At 54.4% G+C, this 19627-nt stretch overlaps 1 protein-coding gene across 4 annotated transcripts in view; it reads left to right on the top strand.

Moving 5' to 3' along the window:
• The window catches only part of UMODL1 (uromodulin like 1), a 72766-nt gene that overhangs the window by 19464 nt on the left and 33675 nt on the right, over positions 1 to 19627 (top strand). For 3 of the 4 annotated variants that reach the window (XM_074350169.1, XM_074350008.1, XM_074350099.1), the window contains 6 exons: positions 2570 to 2731; positions 3518 to 3639; positions 5901 to 6087; positions 7691 to 7831; positions 17318 to 17572; positions 18954 to 19066. In XM_074350169.1, the coding sequence (XP_074206270.1) occupies positions 2570 to 2731; positions 3518 to 3639; positions 5901 to 6087; positions 7691 to 7831; positions 17318 to 17572; positions 18954 to 19066 (980 nt within the window). Of the gene's footprint in view, positions 1 to 750; positions 1523 to 2569; positions 2732 to 3517; positions 3640 to 5900; positions 6088 to 7690; positions 7832 to 17317; positions 17573 to 18953; positions 19067 to 19627 lie in introns of those variants that run through there. The other variant, XM_074350033.1, reaches the window with a different exon arrangement.

The following is a 19627-nucleotide window of genomic DNA, read 5'->3' as shown; positions in this document are numbered from 1 at the left end:
TAACAAGGGAAGGGCCTTCTGAGAACATGTGCTATTTCTTTCGGTCTAGATGCCTTTTTCCATTTTTTTAAGTCCAACATTGGAATGTAGTAAGTTGTACGAGATCGCATTTAAATCTCTTTTAAAGTACAATTACAAAAATGAATGCACCAGCCATGTAGAAAATTTGGAAAGAGCAAAAAGAACAAAGGGAGACTGCGTGCTAAGTCCTCCCCGATCCCGCCACCAAGAACAACCACCGTTAACATTTTCTTCTAGTCTCTTAGGCCAGACGCTTTACAAATGCTCGGTCAGCCTGCTCACGATGGTTTGTAGTGCAATTTTACCACTTGGCAATTTATCTTTCATGTCAATAAATAGTGTTTCTCAGCATGATTTAATGGCCACAAGGCATTACCTCACATGGATGTGTCAGCATTAAGCAATCTCCCTCCACTTAACATCTAGTTGCTTCCAACTTTTCACGATTGTAAATAAGGCTGCGGTGAGTATCATATGGCGCAAACACAGTCGTGCACAAGCTGGAATGGCTACTCAGGATGGATTCCTCAGGGCGGATCTGAGCATCTCGGTAAACGCTCGGCACCTGCAGTGATGCCCCTGGTTCCTCCCTCCCTGGCCCGTCTCCTCCGCAGACCCTTCTCCGTGGCAAGCCCAGGATGCCCCTGCACCAGGAGCCTACCCCAAACTTCCCATCTCCTCCCAGGCTGACGACAGGGCCCCTTTGGGGGAGAGGACCCTGAGGAAGGAGTCAGAGGTGGGAATAATCATCCTAGAGATCAGATTCCCCAGGCCTAGGGAGCCTTCAGGGCCGTGGCTCAGACAGAGCCTCCGCCTTGTCTCACTGAGCTGTGACTCACCTGGGGTTGCCGGGCCCGGGGCCGCCCTGTGTCACTGTGTGGAAGGAGAAGCAGGTTTTTGACTTTGTACCAAGTTGGAACTGCTGGCTGCTCTCCGTAAGCCGCCAGCCCTGACGGACGCAGGGAGATTCCCAGCTGCATCCAAATTAAGACGAACTTTAACTCGAAACCCTTCTGCTGTGATCAGGCAATCATTTTTGAAAGTCAGTTTTTCCTGGGGGCCTGTATTTTCCTCTCATTTAGATAAACCTCTGGGTTGAAATATTTTTGATTTGAAGACAAATAACTCACACGGCCTCTCTGGCTGCACTGCACGCCTATGCTTTGTGCCCCCAAAGCCAGTCCCTGCATGGCCACGTCTCCAGGACTTTAGACATTGGAATCGCCATCGGGATGACTGGGAAGTGAAGAGGGAGCCAGGGACGGCATGGAAAGGAGAATGCCCTTGAGAGTGACCTCCAAGTCCAGGCTCAGCAGTGTGAACAGACAGCGAGCCGGCAGCATGGGTCCCAGGAGGAGAGTGGTCACGGGGCCGTTCCATGTGTGTTTCAGCCACTTCGTCTTTCTCTTCTCATCCTTGGCTGACGCAGGCGCCCTTGGTGAAGTGTTCCCAGCAGGTCTGGCTGTGAAGCATCCTGCAGAGACCCTGGGGGACCCCAAAGGTTTGTCCCTGGGACTGCAGCCCCTCAGGGATTCTCTTCTACCTGGCGACCCCTCAAGTCCTCCCAGGAGGCTGATGCTTCCAGCTCTGTGGGCACTTTTCCAGAGTGTGGTTGTCAGCAGCCTCTTTTGACTTTCCTGGACTTTGAGGGGCCTGGAACTGCACCTCTCAAAGTCATGTAGGACACAGAGCTTTAAATGGATCTGGGTGGGAACCAGACGGGTTTGAGGGGCACCCAAGCTGGCATGGAGCCCTCGTCTCAGGATGGATGGCAGGAAGGTTGTGAGCACACACGCTGATGCTGGGGTCTCACCCTCCCGGCACCTCTCTCCCTGCTACCCTCAGCCCGCTGCTCCCAGCTTCTCAGCTTCCCAGCTTCCGACCATCCCTCACTGCCCTGAGCCCCACTGCTGGGCACGTGCAGACCTGCAGGCTCTCCCGGGCCGTCAGCCACCGAGTGTCCGGCAGACTCACCAGGGCCGCCTTCCCTGCCCGGCTGCCCGGGCCCTGTTTTCTTCCCCGCAGCAATCCTCCAACTGAACTTCCATAGGTCTGTTTGTGTATTGACCTCTGTCCCCTGGAATCTGTGTCCTGAGGCAGGGAATTTGCCTCTGGCCGATTGCTGGGTCCCGGGCACCTTGTACCATGTCTGGCATATGGCTCAGTAAATACTGAACAAGTGAGTGAGGGAGGGAGCTGTCAGGACACAGAGCAGCAAGGGGGCCTCTATGGGGGTGGTGGAGGCTCCTGTGTCTGGACCCCTGAGGCCTAGAGGAAGGGGGACACCTGGGCCCCCAGTTGAGGCTGCCTTCCTTCCAGGACAGACAGTCAGGCTACATTAGACTCAGAGTCCCGGCCCTCAGCAGCTGCTCCGTAGGACGTGGTGAGGTGCCGCCAGGCCCAGACACGGCCCGGGAGCGGGCCGCACTGTGGACCTGGGAGCTGTGGACGGGTTCCCGTGCCAGGAGGCACCCAGACGCAGCACCTGCATGGCCCATCGGGGGCTCTGTTGCCAGCATCACTAACTGCTAATCGCTTGTTCCCCCAGCCCTGAATCGATCGGCAGAGTTTACATCCAGACCTGGGACCTGCCCGACGGTGGGGCCGGAAGCGTCCACCTCGCCGTGTGCCCTGGACACCGACTGTCCCGGCCTTCAGAAGTGCTGCCCCTGGCCGGGGGGCCTGCGCTGTGCGGCTCCTGCTCCCCGAGGTGGGGCTGGCGCCTGAGCAGAGGAGGTCTCCAGTTAGGGAGTGGAGCGGGGGCTGGGGGCCCAGGCACTGGGCGATGGGGTGATGGGGGGTGAGTTTCCAGAAGCAGCGGCTCGGGTTTTACGGGAAGCCTGTGCCCAGGCCCCCTGTACTCATCCAAACCGGCCACTGGCCCCTCAGGGTGGGCCGCGGGCTCGCAGGTGCCCTGAGGAGGCAGGGCGTTCCAGGAAGAGCAGTGACCCCAGTTTCCCAAGTTTGCCTGGCAAAGCCCCCCGAGCTCCCGGCGGAGCTTCCTGGAAGATGAGCTGTGTCAGAGGGGGAAGGGGTAAGGCTGTCTGCTGGAGAAGCTCCATGGGGCCCCGAGGTCCTCCCCGTGGCCCCCGTCCGGCAGGTGGGCAGCCTGGCCCTCAGTGCCCGCCCCCTGGAGAAAGCGCTCGTCAAGGTTCAGAGCTGGGGAGATAGATACAAAAAACCTTACAATATACAATATCTGTTACATGTTGTGTATTAGTGTAGTGTGTGCCTTATTAGCGCAGTATGAAGTGATAGTACAAATAATGTAAAGCAGTGTATTATAATATTTATGCGATATTATAACACAGACAATGTACAACGGTACTCGTACTGTACGCGTCACAGTGTGCGTAGTATCAATGGCACGCCGTGTTACCTAAGGCACACTGTGTACAACAATATACAGTGTATACAGGATTATACGTAAGAGGAGGGGGCGGGGGGGCGTCCCGCGCTGTCCTGGCCTGGGGCTCAGCGATGTGTCCTCGTGCAGCTCCGGAGGGGACCCTGGCAGGTTTCTGGTACAACGTGACCGTCCTGGTGAAGATGGACTTCAAGGAGCTCCAGCAGGTGGACCCCGGGCTCCGGGATCACATGCGGCTCCTGCACTCCATGGTAGGTGGGGCAGGGAGCCTGCGGGCTGCACGGGAGACACAGGTGGGAACTGGGGTTTGGGGAGGGGTTCCACGAGCGATCCCCGAACGACTGACTCTGACCAAGTGAGAAGTCTCAGCTGAAAGCCTCTCTGAAGGGGTGGGTATCCGTGCGGTAAAATGCAGCCTTGGAAGCGTGCGGTTTGGCGTGTTTTGAGGTACACAGCGTGCAGGCCCTGCCCCACCGCGCTGCGGAGCACGGAGCCCCCGCTCCTCGCGGTCTGCGGCTTAAACAAAGGTGCCCCGGTGCAGACGGCCTAGGCCCCGGAGCCGTGCCTCGCGCACCTCCCTCGCAGATCCCGAGGTCTAGCTCCCGCGCGAGGGAATGTCCTGGAAGGTGCCGGGCTGGGCCCTCTGGACCGGGCTCCTCCACCTCGGCACCACCGACGTTTGGGGCTGGATGGCTCTGTGTCGTGGGGCTGCCTGTCCCCACAGGGTTCCGCAGCATGCCTGGCCTCTGTGCACAAGAAGCCAGAAACGTGTGCAGCCGTGGCAACCAGAACTGTCCCCCGAGAGGCAGCACCGCTCCGGGTGGAGAGCCCCTGCTGGAGACACAGCTTGTGCCTTGGTGACTTCCAACCAGGAGGGCTGTCACACGCCGGGTGCACCCTGGTCCTGGCAACCCAGCCGTGGGCAGGCCCGGCTTGTCTTCACCACACGGTGCCTTCCCAGAGTGGTGGTCTGGCCTCAGGGCCAGCTTCAAGGTCGAGCGGCCTGCACAGTCACCCCACACTCAGAAGACCCCACACACCACGTGGCTGGTCCCGCCTGACCGTTGGTTCCCATAGATGTGTCCCACATGTCGTGGTGAGAGCAGATGGCCCGCCTCTCACCTTGCTGTGGGCTGTCCAGTCAAACGGTTTGAGAGATGTTCCCAAATGTCCCTGTGACCCGAAAGCCTCGTAATTGCCCCGGTGGGAAGGGATTTCTGTCTTTCCTTAGCTCGTTGGAGGGTTGGGGTTGCCTGCTTGGCCAGTAAGGATGTGGCTCTGGAATGAGACTACCTTGATTCAAATCCTCACGCTGCCACTCATCAGCTGTGTGACCTTGAGCAAGTTACTTAACCTCTCTGTGCCTTCAATGCCTCCTCCAGGAAATAGGAATGAGCAGAGTCTCACCTGAGCAGTGGCTGTGGGGTTTAAACAGTACATGTAAGGAGCCTAAAAGGATCCTGCTGCATATCGGTTCTGAGCTGCTGCGGCTGTTGGTATTTGAATATTACTGCCCCGTGTCACCCGTTGTCTCCTCAGGTGGTAGGTTTTGTCCCTCCCTGCAGGAGAGGCCTGTCCTCACGGGCTCCTGACTGCAGCAGGTGCTGCCCCCTGACTGAGGGATTTGCACGAGGCTAGCGTTGGCCTTCTGTTCCGCCCGCCCCCGTGAAGGGTTCCAGGTCTGCCGAGGGGAGCAGGGACCCCAGTGCCCAGCCGCCACCACAGGCCTTCCTGGAGGCTTGGGGGTTTGTTGTTAAAGTCCCCTCCGGTGATGTTCTGTGCCTGAGTGGCCATGCCACTTTGCCTGGCTTCCCAAGGCAAAAACTATCTTGAGATTTCGAGGTATTAGGCTGGAGTAAAAAGAATTCATGTGAGATGAGAAAGGGGTCATTAAACTTCAGAAAATGTCAGATGTGCACCACGTGAGCTTGAAGTCTAGTCCCTAATTCCGTCCCGATGCCGTCATCAGCTGCTAGGGTGGGGACTGGGGTGTCCTGGGGTTGACCAATGTCTCTCCCTGGGCGGCCGTAACAAAGCACACAGACGGAGGTCCCCCCCAGGCCTGTCCTTGGCGTCTCCCTGTGTCCTCCCCTCACTTCCTTCTGCCAGTGTCTGTGTCCAACTTTCTTGTGTAAGGGCACCAGTCATACTGGACACAGGCCCACCCTAATGAGCTCATCTTAACTAATTACATTTGCCACGGCCGTCTCTCCAAACAAGGGCACATTCTGAGGTTCCCGGGGGGGTTAGGACTCTGAATCGGGGATTTTTGCTAGGGAGGGGGACGCCATTCAGTCCGTAACAACTGGTGTTGCCATTCAATCTGTAACACCCTGGTTTGCAGAATGATTAGAGAAATAAAAATATTGTAGAGATTTTTCCCCCCCTGCACAGGAGAAAGGGGTGTGTGTGTGTGTGTGTGTGTGTAATTTTAACATCTCTGGGCTGCCATCTCCCTGTCCGTCCGATGGGGGCGCCCTTCCACCGCGTGACGCTCTGGCTGGTTTCACAGGTCACCGGTGCCCTGCAGCCACTGGACACCACGGTCCACCACCTGCGCTCGGCCGGCGGGGCCACGTCGACCACGGTGTCCTGGCTGCTGCTGGGCTTGCCGCGGCCGGCGCCGGCGGCCCGCGTGTCCTCAGCCCTGGACGGCATGGTGCAGCGCGTCTACGAAGTGATGGCTGTCCAGGTGCAAGGTGGGTGGGGCGGGGCCGCAGGAGCGGAGGCGGCCTCCAGCGGGTCGGGGGGGGGGGAGTTGGGGGAGGGGGGCATGGGGGGCATTCTGCTCCTTTTTAGCTCATCTGGGCCCAAAGGTAAACTCCAAGTTCTGCAGCCCAGGTTTTGAGAACTGGTCCTGCCCTGACGCTGCTTTTCCCTTCCCTCCCTGTGTCTCCCCTGCTGCCTCTCACGCCCAGGCTGCTTCTTCCGTCCAGATGGGGCTGGAGAACAGATCCCGGAAAAGCCCCCGAATAACTCGCTTCCTTGGTTCTTGGGTTCCCAAAGTTCCCTCTCGCCTCTTTCCTTCCCTCGCCAAGGACACCCTTGGATCTAGGAGGCTCTCAAAGCCGAATTGCACAAAGCTGCGTTTGGTGACGCATATGGATGCATTTCTAGAGAAAATTACCTCGTCCTTTTGTGTTTATTTGTTTTAGTCTATGTCAGGGGTCTGCGGACTTTCTGAAAAAGGCCAGACAGTGAATGTTTTTGGCTGGGGGCCACGTGGCATGAAGGTAGCTGTGGACAGTGTGTGTGAGCAGGCAGCTGGGCCCCAGTAGAACTTTCTTTCCCGCCACAGCCCTGGAAGGGCGGCTGCTCTGCCTAGGACGGGCCTCCTGTGACACTGAAGTCACGCATGAGGGTGCCAGGGTCTGGGGCCCGGGGATAGCTCCAGGGAAGGCATTAGCTCCTTTCAGACTCCCCAAATGTAAACCAAACCGAGACGTGCCGGTCAGCAAAGTGCCCGCCCTGTCTGTTCTGACTGGTCCTCCACCCAGAGATGGGGACGCCCCTATAGGTGAACACGGTTACACATGAGGTGGCGAGAGAGATGGCACGTGCGGGCACCGTGGGCATCTCTGTGGGAGGGTCTAGAGAACCCGTTACAGGATATGGGCTTGGATTGGATGGTTGCGGGCTGGGTGGGGGAGTGGGGTTCTGGGTTGGCTGCTGTCGGAAAGAGGAGGCGATTCTGCGACTGGGTACCTGGGTAACTCTCACCCACGGGAGGGGCAGCATGAAGGTGAGCTGTGATTGGTTACGAACCAATAGTCACTCGTTGTGGCTAAAAGGGGGCTGGTACCTCGTGGGGCCGCGGTGGCCCTCTGCCCATCTGGCTTAGATAAAGTCGTGATGTGGCCTTGCCCAGCATCACTCTCCCTTGGTTGTGAGTCGGCCTGGCTGCCTGTCCTGAGCTGGTGCTCTGCGAGGCTGCTCCCGCGGCGAGGCCAGGCCCCCCTGCACGTCGGCGGCTGCTCTGTTCTCCGCCTCCGCCCAGAGCACTGCTGTCCGCGGGGCTGATGCTTGGGGTGGATGTCTGGGCCCCATCATTTCAGCCCCAGAGTGATTCGCTCCAGCAGCAGCCCCCGAGCACGGGTGGCAGCTGGGAGGCTGTGCCCTGAGACGTGGCCGGCTGCTCCGGGAAGGGGGCCGGAGGGCTGCACGGGCCATCTAAGGCAGGGCATCAAGAGGCCCCTCCGGGCCGAGGCCCAGTCCACGCCCTCAACTTGTGTGGTGCACGCTTGGAGGTTAATGAGAAGGACAGTGGCCCTGATGAGCGTCCTCACCTGTTCTCTTCAATAGATGTAAACGAATGTTCCTTTGACGAACTCCACACCTGCCCTGCAAGGGAACGGTGCGTGAATGTGGAGGGCTCGTACCGGTGTGTCTGTCCCCTGGGGTCGCTGACTTCGTCTCCCCAGGAGCTGGACGGCACGTGTGAAGGTGAGAGACCGGGAGCTCCCGGGGGCAAGGAGTGCCCTAAGGAATCTCCCAGGCTGGATGCGCCTCAGACCACGAGGATCCTCTCCTTTTATTTTTTAAAAATCTATTTCTATATACAGGGGTTAACATTTGCAAATCTCAAACTCCTAAATGTATCCCTTCCCACCCCCTTTCCCCTGGTAACCGTAAGATTGTTTACTGTATCTGTGAGTCTGTTTCTGTTTTGTAGATGAGTTTATTAGTGTCCTCTTTTTTCTTTTCTTTTTTTTAGATTCCACGTATGTGTGATATCATATGGTATTTGTCTTTCGCTTTTTGGCTTACTTCACCTAGTATAATGATCTCCAGGTCCATTCATGTTGCTGCAAATGGCATTATTCTGTTCTTTTTTATGGCTCAGTAGTATTCCATTGTATAAATATACCACAACTTCTTTAGCCAGTCATCTGTTGACAGACATTTAGGCTGTTTCCATGTTTGGCTGTTGTAACTAGTGCTGCTATGAACATTGGGGTGCAAGTATCTTTTTGAATTAGAGTTCCCTCTGGATATATGCCCCGGAGTGGGATTGCTGGATCTTAGGGTAAGTCTACTTTAAGTTTTTTGAGGAATCTCCATACTGATTTCCATAGTGGGTGCAGCAAATTGCATTCCCACCAGCAGTGCAGGAGGGGACCCTCTCTTCTACCAAAGAGGAAATGTGGGCCCATGGGCAGGGAAGAGTCGCTTCTGAGCGTTCCCAGCCTCCTAGAGGGCTACCCTTCCCTCTGTTCTTTGAGGTAACAAATGTTTATTTGTGCGCCATTCGCTGTGTTAGGTGCCGGTCATGGAACACGTCTGACTGGATCATAATCTTTGCTTTCAGGAAACTCAGTAGAAAACATGCCAGATGCTTGCCAGGCGGGTGTGTAACTTGGATGCCCATATAATTCATCCTTTAGTATATACTTTTTATTGAAGTATAGTTAGTTTACAATGTTGTGTCAATTTCTGGAGCACAGCACACTGCTTCAGTCATACGTGAATATACATATATTCGTTTTCATATTCTTTTTCACCATAAGTTACAAAATATTAAATACAGTTCCCTGTGCTATACAGTAGAAACGTGGTCTATCTAATTTATATATACTAGTTAGTACCTGCAAATCTCGAACTCCCAGTTTATCCCTCCCCCCCCACCACCGGTAAGCATAAGTTTGTTTTCTATGTTGTGAGCCTGTCATTTTTTCAATTGGGACCCTTTAGGGAGTGAAAGGTCATGATGACTGCTTACATTGGGGCTCCAGGAATAACCTGCTCCGTCCCTGCATTGTGTGGTCAGCCTAGATGGTAACAGAGTGTCCTGGGTGCTGGTGGACACACCGAAAAGAAGACCTAGCCCTGTGCCAGTAGGGTCAGAAGCGGGTGACAGGTGCCAGTGTGTGCCATTCCTGGTATATGTGAGTGGCTCCTTGTGGGAAATAAGCGTATCTTGCCAATTGCAGAGAGCTGGAACCTGGGTGGTAGAAGGCAGCAGTGAGAGGGGAACATTTTGGAGCTCGAACCTTTGGAACTTACTGATGGATGAGATGCCGGAGAGAAAGAGGAGAATGAGGTAGTGAGTCCCGCTCGAACAATGAATAGGTGGTGACTCCTGAATGAGTTGGGGGGAGACAGGGGTTATTGTAATCATTTTTGACAATATCAGTTTATATCGAGATGGAGTTGAAATCAGGTGGAGACGCCAGGGCGCTGGCTGAGTTGGCTCTCTGGTGCTGGAGCTCAGAGGCAGGGCTGGGCTATGGCAAACCTGGGGCATCAGTGTGCAAGTGACACTTGAACCACGGGCATGGCTGGGAGGAGGGAAGGAACCCAGGTCTTTACACGTCAGTGTGGGAGGAGGGGCTCACAGAGAAGGAGTGAGGCGGGAAGAGCAGCAGGAAAGGCAGCTTCCAGGAGTCACGAGCGCCTGATCCTTACAGACACTTCCTAAGAAGGGGCTGAGAGATGAGGCAGAGTCTGAAGATGCAGGCCTCCAGGAGGGGCTTGTTAAAAAGACGGTGATGCCAAAGCATATCTGCATGTGATGGGAGAGATGCTGGTTGATCCCTGGAGCTCTGGAGAGCAAGCAGGGGATGAGCATATGGCGAGCAGGTGGAAGGCTCAGTCTGCATGGATGGGGCGGTGAGGGCTAGGTGAGCTCATTTTAATGAGCATCTGCTATGTTCCAGGCACCATTCTAACTGGGATTCTTTAATGTCCCAGAGCCCTCACTCCCTTAGAACTCACATTTCATTGGGAAGTGACAAAGGTGTGGATGAATACAAAATATGGGGTGACAGTTCTGCTACGAAGAAAAATGAGGTCGGAGAGTCACAGGTGGGTGGGGCCTGGGTGCTCTGTCTCAGGCGCTGTGGCCGGGGCTGCCCCTTGGACAGGGTGACTTTCCAGAGTGCGGGAGGTAGCCGTGAAGCCGACGAGGGGCGAGGAGGGACGTGGTAGGCTGAGTGATGACCCCAAAGAGGGTCACGTCCTAGCCCAGCATGTGCCTGGCTGCCTCACACTGCAAAGCAGACTTTGCAGATGGGATCAGGCTAAGGACCTTGAGATGAAGAGATTATCCTGGATGATCTGGTGGACCCGCTGTCATCACAGGGCCTTATGAGAGGGAGATGGAGGGTCAGAGCCAGGGAGACCAGACGTGATGAGGGAGGCAGAGAGGGGAGAGGATGAGGGCTGAGGAGCACAGATGTGACTTGGAGAAGTGCCACATCGTCTGGTGACGTGGGAGTGATGACTGTGGGTCCCAAAGCCACAACTGAAGGAACGTCTCCATTTTAGCTAGATGTCAGTGAAAATGAAGATTTTTTTTTCTCATCTGAATTTTGGACCCCTGGCTATGACCGAGCTGGACTTGGATCCATTCACCCCTGTGCAGCAAAGCCAATCTCCTGACACGGGGTTGGGGTGAAGGAAAGTGCAGTGTGTATTGCAGGACCAGACAAGGAGTCTGGGCGGCTGATGCTCAAAGGACCGAACTCCCTGATGGGTTTCACGGAGGGGATTTAAAGACAAAGTGAGGGAGAGGGTCACAGAGTACATGACCAGGTCATGCACAGTTCTCTGACTGGTTGATGGAGAGGTCACAGAGGTTAACATCATTAATCCTCAGGCTCCATCTAGTATAGGGGCTCTGTGCTCATGGTCATCATGCAGTTAACACCCTCCAACCGGTAGGGGGAGCCGGCGCTGATGCTGGGAGCTGGCACTGGTCGGGAGGTGCATCTGGCAGGTGGACATCAGCCCTTGCCCGGACAGCTGACCGCAAACTGCAGACGGGGGTGGCAGGACAAGAGACAGCAGGAGAGGACTTTGATGGACTCAGTACCTTCTCTCAGACAGTCCAGCCGAGATGCAGACACATCTTATTCAATTTGGCTGCTAGAACATTCTCTTACCCTTCCGGAATCTGATTGATTACTTTAACAACATGCTAACAGCAGTGGAAGGAGTGGTCACCCCCAGTCTCAGTGTCTCGGAAAATTGTCTTTATTTTCCCTGTTCCCTTCCAGGTTTTTTTTTTTTTTTTTAACCTTATTTAAATTCTGCTACCCATGCAGTTTTGTATTCTGCTCTCTTCACTTACCATCATATCACCTGAAGTTTTCCAAGAAGCAACCCGGTCTTCATAATTATGATGTTCGGCGTTTGAGCAGTAGCAGTGCCCTGTAGCTGTGGTATCACACACTTGTGCTGTTTCCCTGGGCGGGGGGGGCTCTGACATCCTGCTCTGAAAACTGAAACTTTCACTAGAATTGTGAGGCGGTTATGGAGAATTCTGTCATAACTGAGTTTCAATCAACTAATAATGTAACCTGCATGTGCTTTTCCCTTTAAAGGAAGCGGGAGGGTTGAGTGGTGGCTATTCCTAAAGTCTCTGGATTTCAAAAAAGCACCAGCCAGCACCCCCTCTGGCAACAAAACACTTCCCTCCTGCGTCTCAGGGCTCAGTCCGCTGAGAACTGGGTTCCCCTCCCAGGCACGGATTTGCCCACAAAGCTTTGCACGAAACACCTGCAGAGGTTCCAGATCTCCTAGATTGTGGCCTCCGGGGGAGCATCCAGTCCCTGCCATGAGAATGCACAGTTGGAGTACAGCTATGAAAACACTCTGCTCAGTAATGTGAAAAAACACGAGACTCCGCTGACAGGGAAGACTGTTGCTAGCCCAACTGCCACGCCGCTGGCGTCATGAGTTGCAAGTTCCCCTCAAGACCAGGGCCTCCTGACAGCTCAGCGCCCGCAGGGGACGTGCGCCGGCCTGACTCCACTTCCAGTCGGGCGGAAAACACAAAGCCAGCGTTTCCAGATCAGAGCTTTCGAATGGATTCCAATCGCATATGGCTCCAGGCAAACAGCACATGTTTTAAATTTAGAAGCTAATATCATAAATGAGCAATCTGCTGGAACGGGTTAGAGGTACAAACCCGTGGAAAATACAGCACGAATTTCAGATACTTTTCTTGTGAAATTAGTCACCCGATTAACGACACGTGGGGCAGCTGGATTCTTGCACTAAACAACAAAACCTGTAAGAAATACGCCACAGTTCGTGCTTCATGGCCCAGGAACGCATTAGGAGGGAGTGGATCTGTACTCAAGGGGCATCCATGCTCCCTCTGGCACGGTCCCCTCCCGGCTGGAGCCTGAGAGCTCTTCCGCTGCATAAAGAACCGGGTCCTGAGTCCCCTGCTGGGCGAGGGCAGGGCTGCGGCTGGGGAGGCCCCTGGGCTGCCAAGAATCTCCAGGCACACTGGCTGAGCTGGTATTCTGCAGCCACAGTCAGGTTATCGACAATCGAATGCTCACAGTCTTGGCTAGAATCCTCAGTGTTTCTACCCTGACAAAGTTCAGGTGTCCTGCTGACAGGCGCATGGGTTCAGGAGGATCAGAGCTGGACACGGGAGATGATGGAAGGGCGGTGTCCCCAGGAGTGCCCATCCTGCCCCCTTGGACACAGGTCAGGCTGCTGGAAAAAACAAGTGCCTGGACCCATGGACCCAGGGAATCCTGTATGCTTCCCTGAGATAAAATGTCAACTCCTGAATCCAGGTTCACGGCCATGGCCTGGGGAGGCCACAGGGCAGCGGTGCCCTGTGATCACACCTGAGCGAGAACTGGGTTTATTGCCTGGGGCCACATTTTAAAAGGGAGAGACGCTGTAAAGCCAAAGGGCAGCAACAGAGAGTGTCCCTCCAATGAACTGAAATCCAAGTCAGAGGGACGACAGAAGGGTCGGGAGAGAAGGACTGTGCCGTTGACCGCATCTCAAGGTCTGCCCTACAGATGGGGGATGAGCCTTCGGATGTCAGAAGTTGGCTGATTTTGTAGCAACACAAAGAACTTTCCAACGAGTCGTGCTGCCCCGCCCACGGCCGCCTTGAAAACTACTTAAAGAAGATCTGGGAGGTGGATTCGCTTCCTGGGGCTGCTGTGATGAAACACCACGACCTTGGGGGTTTAAGATGATGGAAACACATCCTCTCAGGGTCTGGAGGGCAGAGGCCCACCAGCGTCGTCACGGGGCCCATGTCAAGGTGTCGGCAGGGCCAGGCTCCCTCCCGGGGTCTGGGGAGAACCCCTCCTTTGCCTTCCCCTCCTTCTGGGGGCCGCGTGAATTCCTTGGCTTGAGGCCACATCACTCCCATCCTCAGGGCCAGCATCTTCTATTCTCTCTCGCTCCCTCGTCACATGGCTTTGTCCTGTGTGTGTGTGTGTGTGTGTGTGTGTGTGTGTGTGTTTGTGTGTGTGCTCTCTGCTGGCTCTCTTACAGGGACACGTGTGATTGCATTTAGGGCCACCCTGGATAATCCATGATAATCTCTTCTTCAGCTCCTTAATCACACTTGCAAAGATGCTTTTTCCAAATAAGGTCCGATTTACAAGTTCCAGGGATTAGGAGCTGCTGTCTTTGGAGGGCACTATCCAGTCTACTCCTGTGGTGGGGTAGTTTAGGACTGCAGCCCAGGACCTTTGTCACTGGTTATTAGATGGCTTTGCCATTTATTCTCTGCTTGACCTTTCTAGACCTCAGTCTTGTTCTCTGTAAAATGGGAACATAGTAGAACCCACTACCTGGTTTTGTTGGAAGGACTGTATGGAATAACCTGCCCAGTGCGCACAGCCCTCATCCAGCGGTGGCTCTGAGTGTGTCACTGATGGCTTGGATGGCAGCGTGACGTGTGTGGTGGGGGGGGTTCTCACCGCCCCGGGAGTGCCCCCACAGCCCCAAGTCCCCACGGTGCTACAACACGGGCCACACTGACTTAGATGTCCCGTGTGTGTGTCTGGCATCGCTGGGGGCCAGAATCCATCCTCGTTTCCACCACTGGCTGTGACGGTGCTAGGTACACAGCAGATACTCAATAAATGCTGAACTGTATGAAATTGCCACTGCAATCGCTCAAAAATGGTTCATTCTGGACAAGGGCAAGTCCCTCAAAGTAACACGGAGAAAGAGCTACACAGATACTCAGTGGTCGCACTCTCCCCAGGGAGGGTCTGTTACTTGGGACGAGAGGCCACATGCTCACAGTCTCTCAGCTGCAGAAACCATGGCCGGACGGCAGCTCCTGCAGGCATCTCTGAGGGTTTCAGAGCCATCGGAACGGCCGGGTTGGCGGCTCCTCTGCCCAGTGATCTAGGAACACACTGGCATCTTAATTCAAAGAGTGAGCATGTCTCCAGCCAGCCCGATGCCCTCTCAGCTCCCTAAACACCGTCCCCGGGTCTCCCCGGTACCTGGGGGGCCCTTTCCGTTTTAATTCCCCCCGACTTGGAGGCGCTCTCTAAAGAATGTGCTTGTAAAGGGCTACCCCACACAGGCCCAGGGTGTGGGTTTGTTCTCAGTCCCATGACGAGTGTGATGCCCAGAGGGCAACAGAGAGGCGGGGCCGCAGCCCCAGTGGGAGCCAGCCCTCAGGCCTCGTGCCCACCCCCGTCCCCTGTCCTGTTTGCTGGGTGTCATGTCGTCACCGTGGGACTGAAACGATGCTCGGGGTTGTGTGGTTTGACTGCACGAGATAGAATGTTCGGCGCTTTTCGCCGATTTTTAGAAAAATTGTAGCCCTTCCTCACTTTCTTGGTGAGACACGTCCCTGGGGACAGGCTGCAGGGCTTAGACCTCCAGTAAGGGGCGTTCTGATTTCAGGGTCCCGGTGACTGGGGGTTGGGAGCAAGACCCATAGTCCCAGGGCCCCTGCTGCTGGCCAGTCCTCAGCGGCAACACAGGACAGTGTCATAAAGAATGAACATTTATGAGTCAAAGATGTGGATAAATACTGGACAATTCAGTGAAAGGACAGATGCTGCTTCTTCAAAGTGCACTGCCTCCCCACGCAAGGAGAGTCTTCCGGAAACTGCAAGAGTTTAGATGGAGGGAGGGCTGGGCTCCCCTCCCTCTCCAGCATCCAACAGTCTATACCCCCTGCTTTGTGGGGTTCTGCAGGGGCTCGTGGGGGCGGTGCGGGGGACATACCCACAGGGCACTGAGGTTTACACCGGGCAGCTCGGGGAGGAGGACACAGCAGGACCGAGTTGCAAGACGAGAGTGGGGCACCAACCTTGATCCTGAGTCTCCCAGCAGCCAAGACAAAAAGAGAAATGCAATGAATTGTACCAGTTTTTATCTGTTACCGAAAGGAAGCATACACATTTGTCTGGAAAGACAATTTTTTTTGTAATATTAGAAAGCATTTAGCCTAAAAATCCTTACATGAAGGGCTTTGGAAATGTTACACATATTTTAATTCTTTTTTTTTTTACCATGGTTTTGCAAAAGATTTTTTAAAAAAAAATTTCATAGCTTATTTCTTATGGAACTCAAATTGTGATGTTAAAACAAGTTTCTACTGTATAGGAACAGGGAACTAGCTATTCAATATCTTGTAGTCACGTATAATGAGAAAGGGTATGAGAAGGAATATACGTATGTATGTGTGTGGCTGAAACGCCATGCTGTACACCAGAGACGGACACATCATTGCAAACTGACTGTGCTTCAGTGAAAAGCATTCTGCTGTAAAAATTATGGTGCTTAGACTGAGGGACCCCCCAAGTTTTTAAATAATTCATATTTTCCAGGTGCCTCTGCTGTAAGCAGAAATTTTTCTCCAAAAAGATTTGATTGCACTTGAGTATTAAAATATGTGTTGGTTGTCACGTTAGTGTGTTGCTCCCTGAAGCGTGGGTTTTGATGTGAAAACGCAGGAGGCCTCGGTCTGACCCCCGAGTCCTGCTTCTCCAGGGGCCACTGTTTCAGCGGCGAATTATCCAAGCAGAAGTCCCTGGGCAAGCGACCAGGCACATGTGCATCGGAGGACCAGGCCCCCTGAATCTGGGCTGGGGGGGGTGTTTATAAATGAAGCACAGAAACGCCATGCCGTGTGGTCACCTGCTCAGGCTGCCGTGGAGCGCACTGCAGAACAGACCCTCACTCTCAGAGTCCGGGCGCTGGGTGCCCGGGATCAAGGTGCTGGCAGGCTGGTGCCTCTGGAGGCCTCTTGGCCTGAAGACGGCCATCTTCTCCCCGTGTCCCCACGTGGTCGTCCCTCTGCGAGTCTGGGACCCAGTCTCCTCTCCTTGTAAGGACACTAGCCTTACTGGCTTAGGGCTCACGCCAATGACCTCACTTTAGCTTAGTAACTTCTTCAAAGACTCCACCTCCAAATACAGTCTGTTCTGAAGTACTGGGGGTTAGGACCCCGACATATGGATTTTAGGGGAGCACAGCTCAGCCCGAGGCACACCGCAGTGGTCATTACCTCAGGAACCTCAAGTTGTTTCCGTGTCTTGGCTGATGTAAATAATGCTGCAGTGAACCTGGGGGAGCACTGTCTCCCAGAGACAGTGATTTCATTTCCTTCAGACAAATGCCCAGGAGCGGAATTGCTGGATCATATGGGAGTTTTACTTTTAGTTTCTTGAGGAGCTTCCATACTGTTTTCCATGATGGTGGCACCAACTTACATCCCTGCCCACAGGGCACAAGGGTCGCCTTTGCTCCGGACCCTCCCCAGCACTTGTTATCTGTCGTCTTCGGAGAGCAGCTATTCTGACAGGTGTGAGGTGACCCCCCATCGTGGTTTTGTGTGCATCTCCCTGAGGATTAGTGGCGGTGAGCACCTTTCTGCTTACCTGTTGACCATCTGTGTGTCTTCTTTGGAAAACTGTCTATTCAGATCATTTGCCCATTTTTAAATGGGATGATTATGATGACGATACTTTTTGCTGTTGCGTGGTCTGCTTCTCACGTGTGTTTTGGACGCTAAGCCCTCCCCGACACGACCAGCAGGCCTCCGCCCGGCCTGCAGGCGGCCTTCTCGTTCTGAGGGCGGCGCCCTCGCTGTGCGGGAGCGTCTCCGTCTGCCGTCGGCCACTTGTTGACTTTTGCTCCCGCTGCTTCTCTCTGACGTTCTCTGCATCTTCCTCCCTCTGCACGTCCTAGATTGCCCGCCCCTCAGAGACCACGTGACCCTCAATGTCACCAGCAGCAGCTTTCACGTGTCTTGGCGTTTAAATTCCACCCAGAACCACAGTGTCCAGGTGGAGGTGTACAAGGGTGAGGAGCTGCTCAGGACTTCCAGGACCCGGGGGACAAGCCTGGAGGTGGCCGGGCTGGAGGCCGGAGTGCGGTACGGGGTGAAGACCAGCTACCAGGCGTGTGGGGCCAACATCGCCGCTGCACTGACGGTCAAGACCGGTAAGGCTGCTCGTCCAAAGTCCACGTTCCCTGTCAGCTTGTTTCTGGCTCAGTTCCGTTGGCGCCGATGATTCAAATCATTGTGCTTCCTATGAGCTGGGTTGGGGGTCACTGACCCGGCCCAGCTGGGCAGGGTGACCAACCCTATCATTTTGCCTGGGACACAGGAGGCTCCTGAGAGGTGGGAATTTGGGTGGGAAAACTGGAAAGTTTGGGCAAATTGGGGTAAATTGGTTACCCGCATTTTGGGGGCCCTGGTGGGGTGCGGCATGAGGACCAGTTGGGGTGTGTGGTTGTGAAAAGGGCCAAGGAGAGCAGCAGCCGTGATGCGGGAGGAGTTGCTGGAGGGGCCACGTGCGCTGCGGAGCCCCGGCTCCCGCGGGTGTGAGTGTGTGACGTTGGTGCTCACTCTGCAGGTGTCTCTGCTCGGGCTCTGGAAGCATGTGTCTGCCCGGGGGGCCTTCCTCCCCGTGCTGAGACATACACTCCTTGTGCTGCTTCTCCCGATTTGGCGACCAAACCTAAGACTCATGCCTCAATCTTTTTTTTTTTTTTTTTAATTTCCCCTTTAAAGAGCAGGGAAAGGGGGGAACTGGCTGTAATTTCTCCATTTTCCTTTCTTATTTTGTTTATCTGTGTCCTCTCTTTCCTTCTGGGTGAGCCCGGCCAGAGGGTGGTCAATTCTGTTTACTCTTTCAAAAAACCAGCTCTTGTTGTGATCGATTTTTACTGTTTTTTAATCTCTATTTTATTCATTGCCTCCTGATCTTTTTGTTTCCTTCCTTCCGCTGCCCTCAGGCTTTGCTTGCGCTTCTTTTTCTAACTCTTTCTTGTAGAGGGCTAGGCTGTTGGTGTGAGGTCCTGTTTGGTTTTTGAAGCCTGTACCTCTGTGAGCCTCCCTCTTAGGACTGCTTTTGCTGCGTCCTGTAGTTTTGTGTTGTTTTTTCATTGTCATTTGTCTCAAAGTGTTTTAATTTCTTCTTTGAGTTCATCACTGACCCACTGGTGTTTTAGACGCATGCTGTTTAGTCTCCATCCTGTCCTTTTTTTCTCATTTGTTTTTCTGTAGTTGATTTTTAGTTTCATGGCATTGTGGTCAGAAAGATGCTTAAAATAATTTCTATCCTCTTAAATTTGTTGAGGCTTCTTCCGTGTCTGAGTATGTGATCTACCCTAGAGAATGTTCCATGTGCACTGAAAAGAGTGTATTTTATGTTTTGGGGGATGTAATGTCCTAAAAATATTGACCAAGTCCAACTCCTCTGCTGTGTCGTGTAGGGTCGCCGCTGCTTTGCGTGGGGGAAATTGGAAAATGCTGACAGGAAGGCACGTGACTCGTGCTTACCGGATTGCAGCTGATTTGCATTGTCTTCTGTCTCAGATGCCCGGGTCTTTGAAGTCACGGTGAGGATCCTAAACCACAATGTGACGGAGAGGCTGCTGGACCGCAGCAGCCCTGAGTACCGGAACTTCTCCCGACAGCTGCTGCACGAGGTAAAGCCAGGAGAGGAGCTTCCCCAGGGTCCAAGCCAGAAACCCGCGCCAGCCCGCCTGTGCCGCTGAGCGCCCTGTGCGCTTGTGGGACAAGCACCTGCCACCACGGTTGGGGAGGGGCCACGCCCAAATCCCACAGTGATTACTCAAAGTGCCCCCTTTTATGGGGTGCTTAATCTAGATCTGGGGCCAAACCACCCTTGATTCACATGGGCTGTGCCACTTGGTGGCTCAGCTGGGCTTTCTGTTGAACCGTCTGCCTGGGGGACCTGGGGCCTCTGCCCTCCTGCTCTGGGGCAGCTTCTTTAAGGATGCATTTACCAGTGATTCTGGCATCCATCCCTCCCTGGGGCTGGAGGGCGGTATCAGAACACAGCCTGGGAGAACCTGGATGCTGAGCTGGAGTAAAAAGCGACTTGCTGAACTGTCCAGAACTGTGACCTTGCCCTTCCTGCAAGCTAGTAAGTTAGCCTGTGTCATGGATGCTGGCAGAGGACATGAGATGCCTGGGTCAGAGACAAAGGACTTCATCACTCACAGCCCCACAGGCACGAGCACAAC

The sequence above is a fragment of the Camelus bactrianus genome, chromosome 1 (genome assembly GCF_048773025.1).
Source record: "Camelus bactrianus isolate YW-2024 breed Bactrian camel chromosome 1, ASM4877302v1, whole genome shotgun sequence".
In the NCBI taxonomy this organism is placed as follows: Eukaryota; Metazoa; Chordata; class Mammalia; order Artiodactyla; family Camelidae; genus Camelus; species Camelus bactrianus.
The sequence above is the reverse complement of the archived record's forward strand: the minus strand, read 5'-3'. Positions and strand labels throughout refer to the sequence as shown.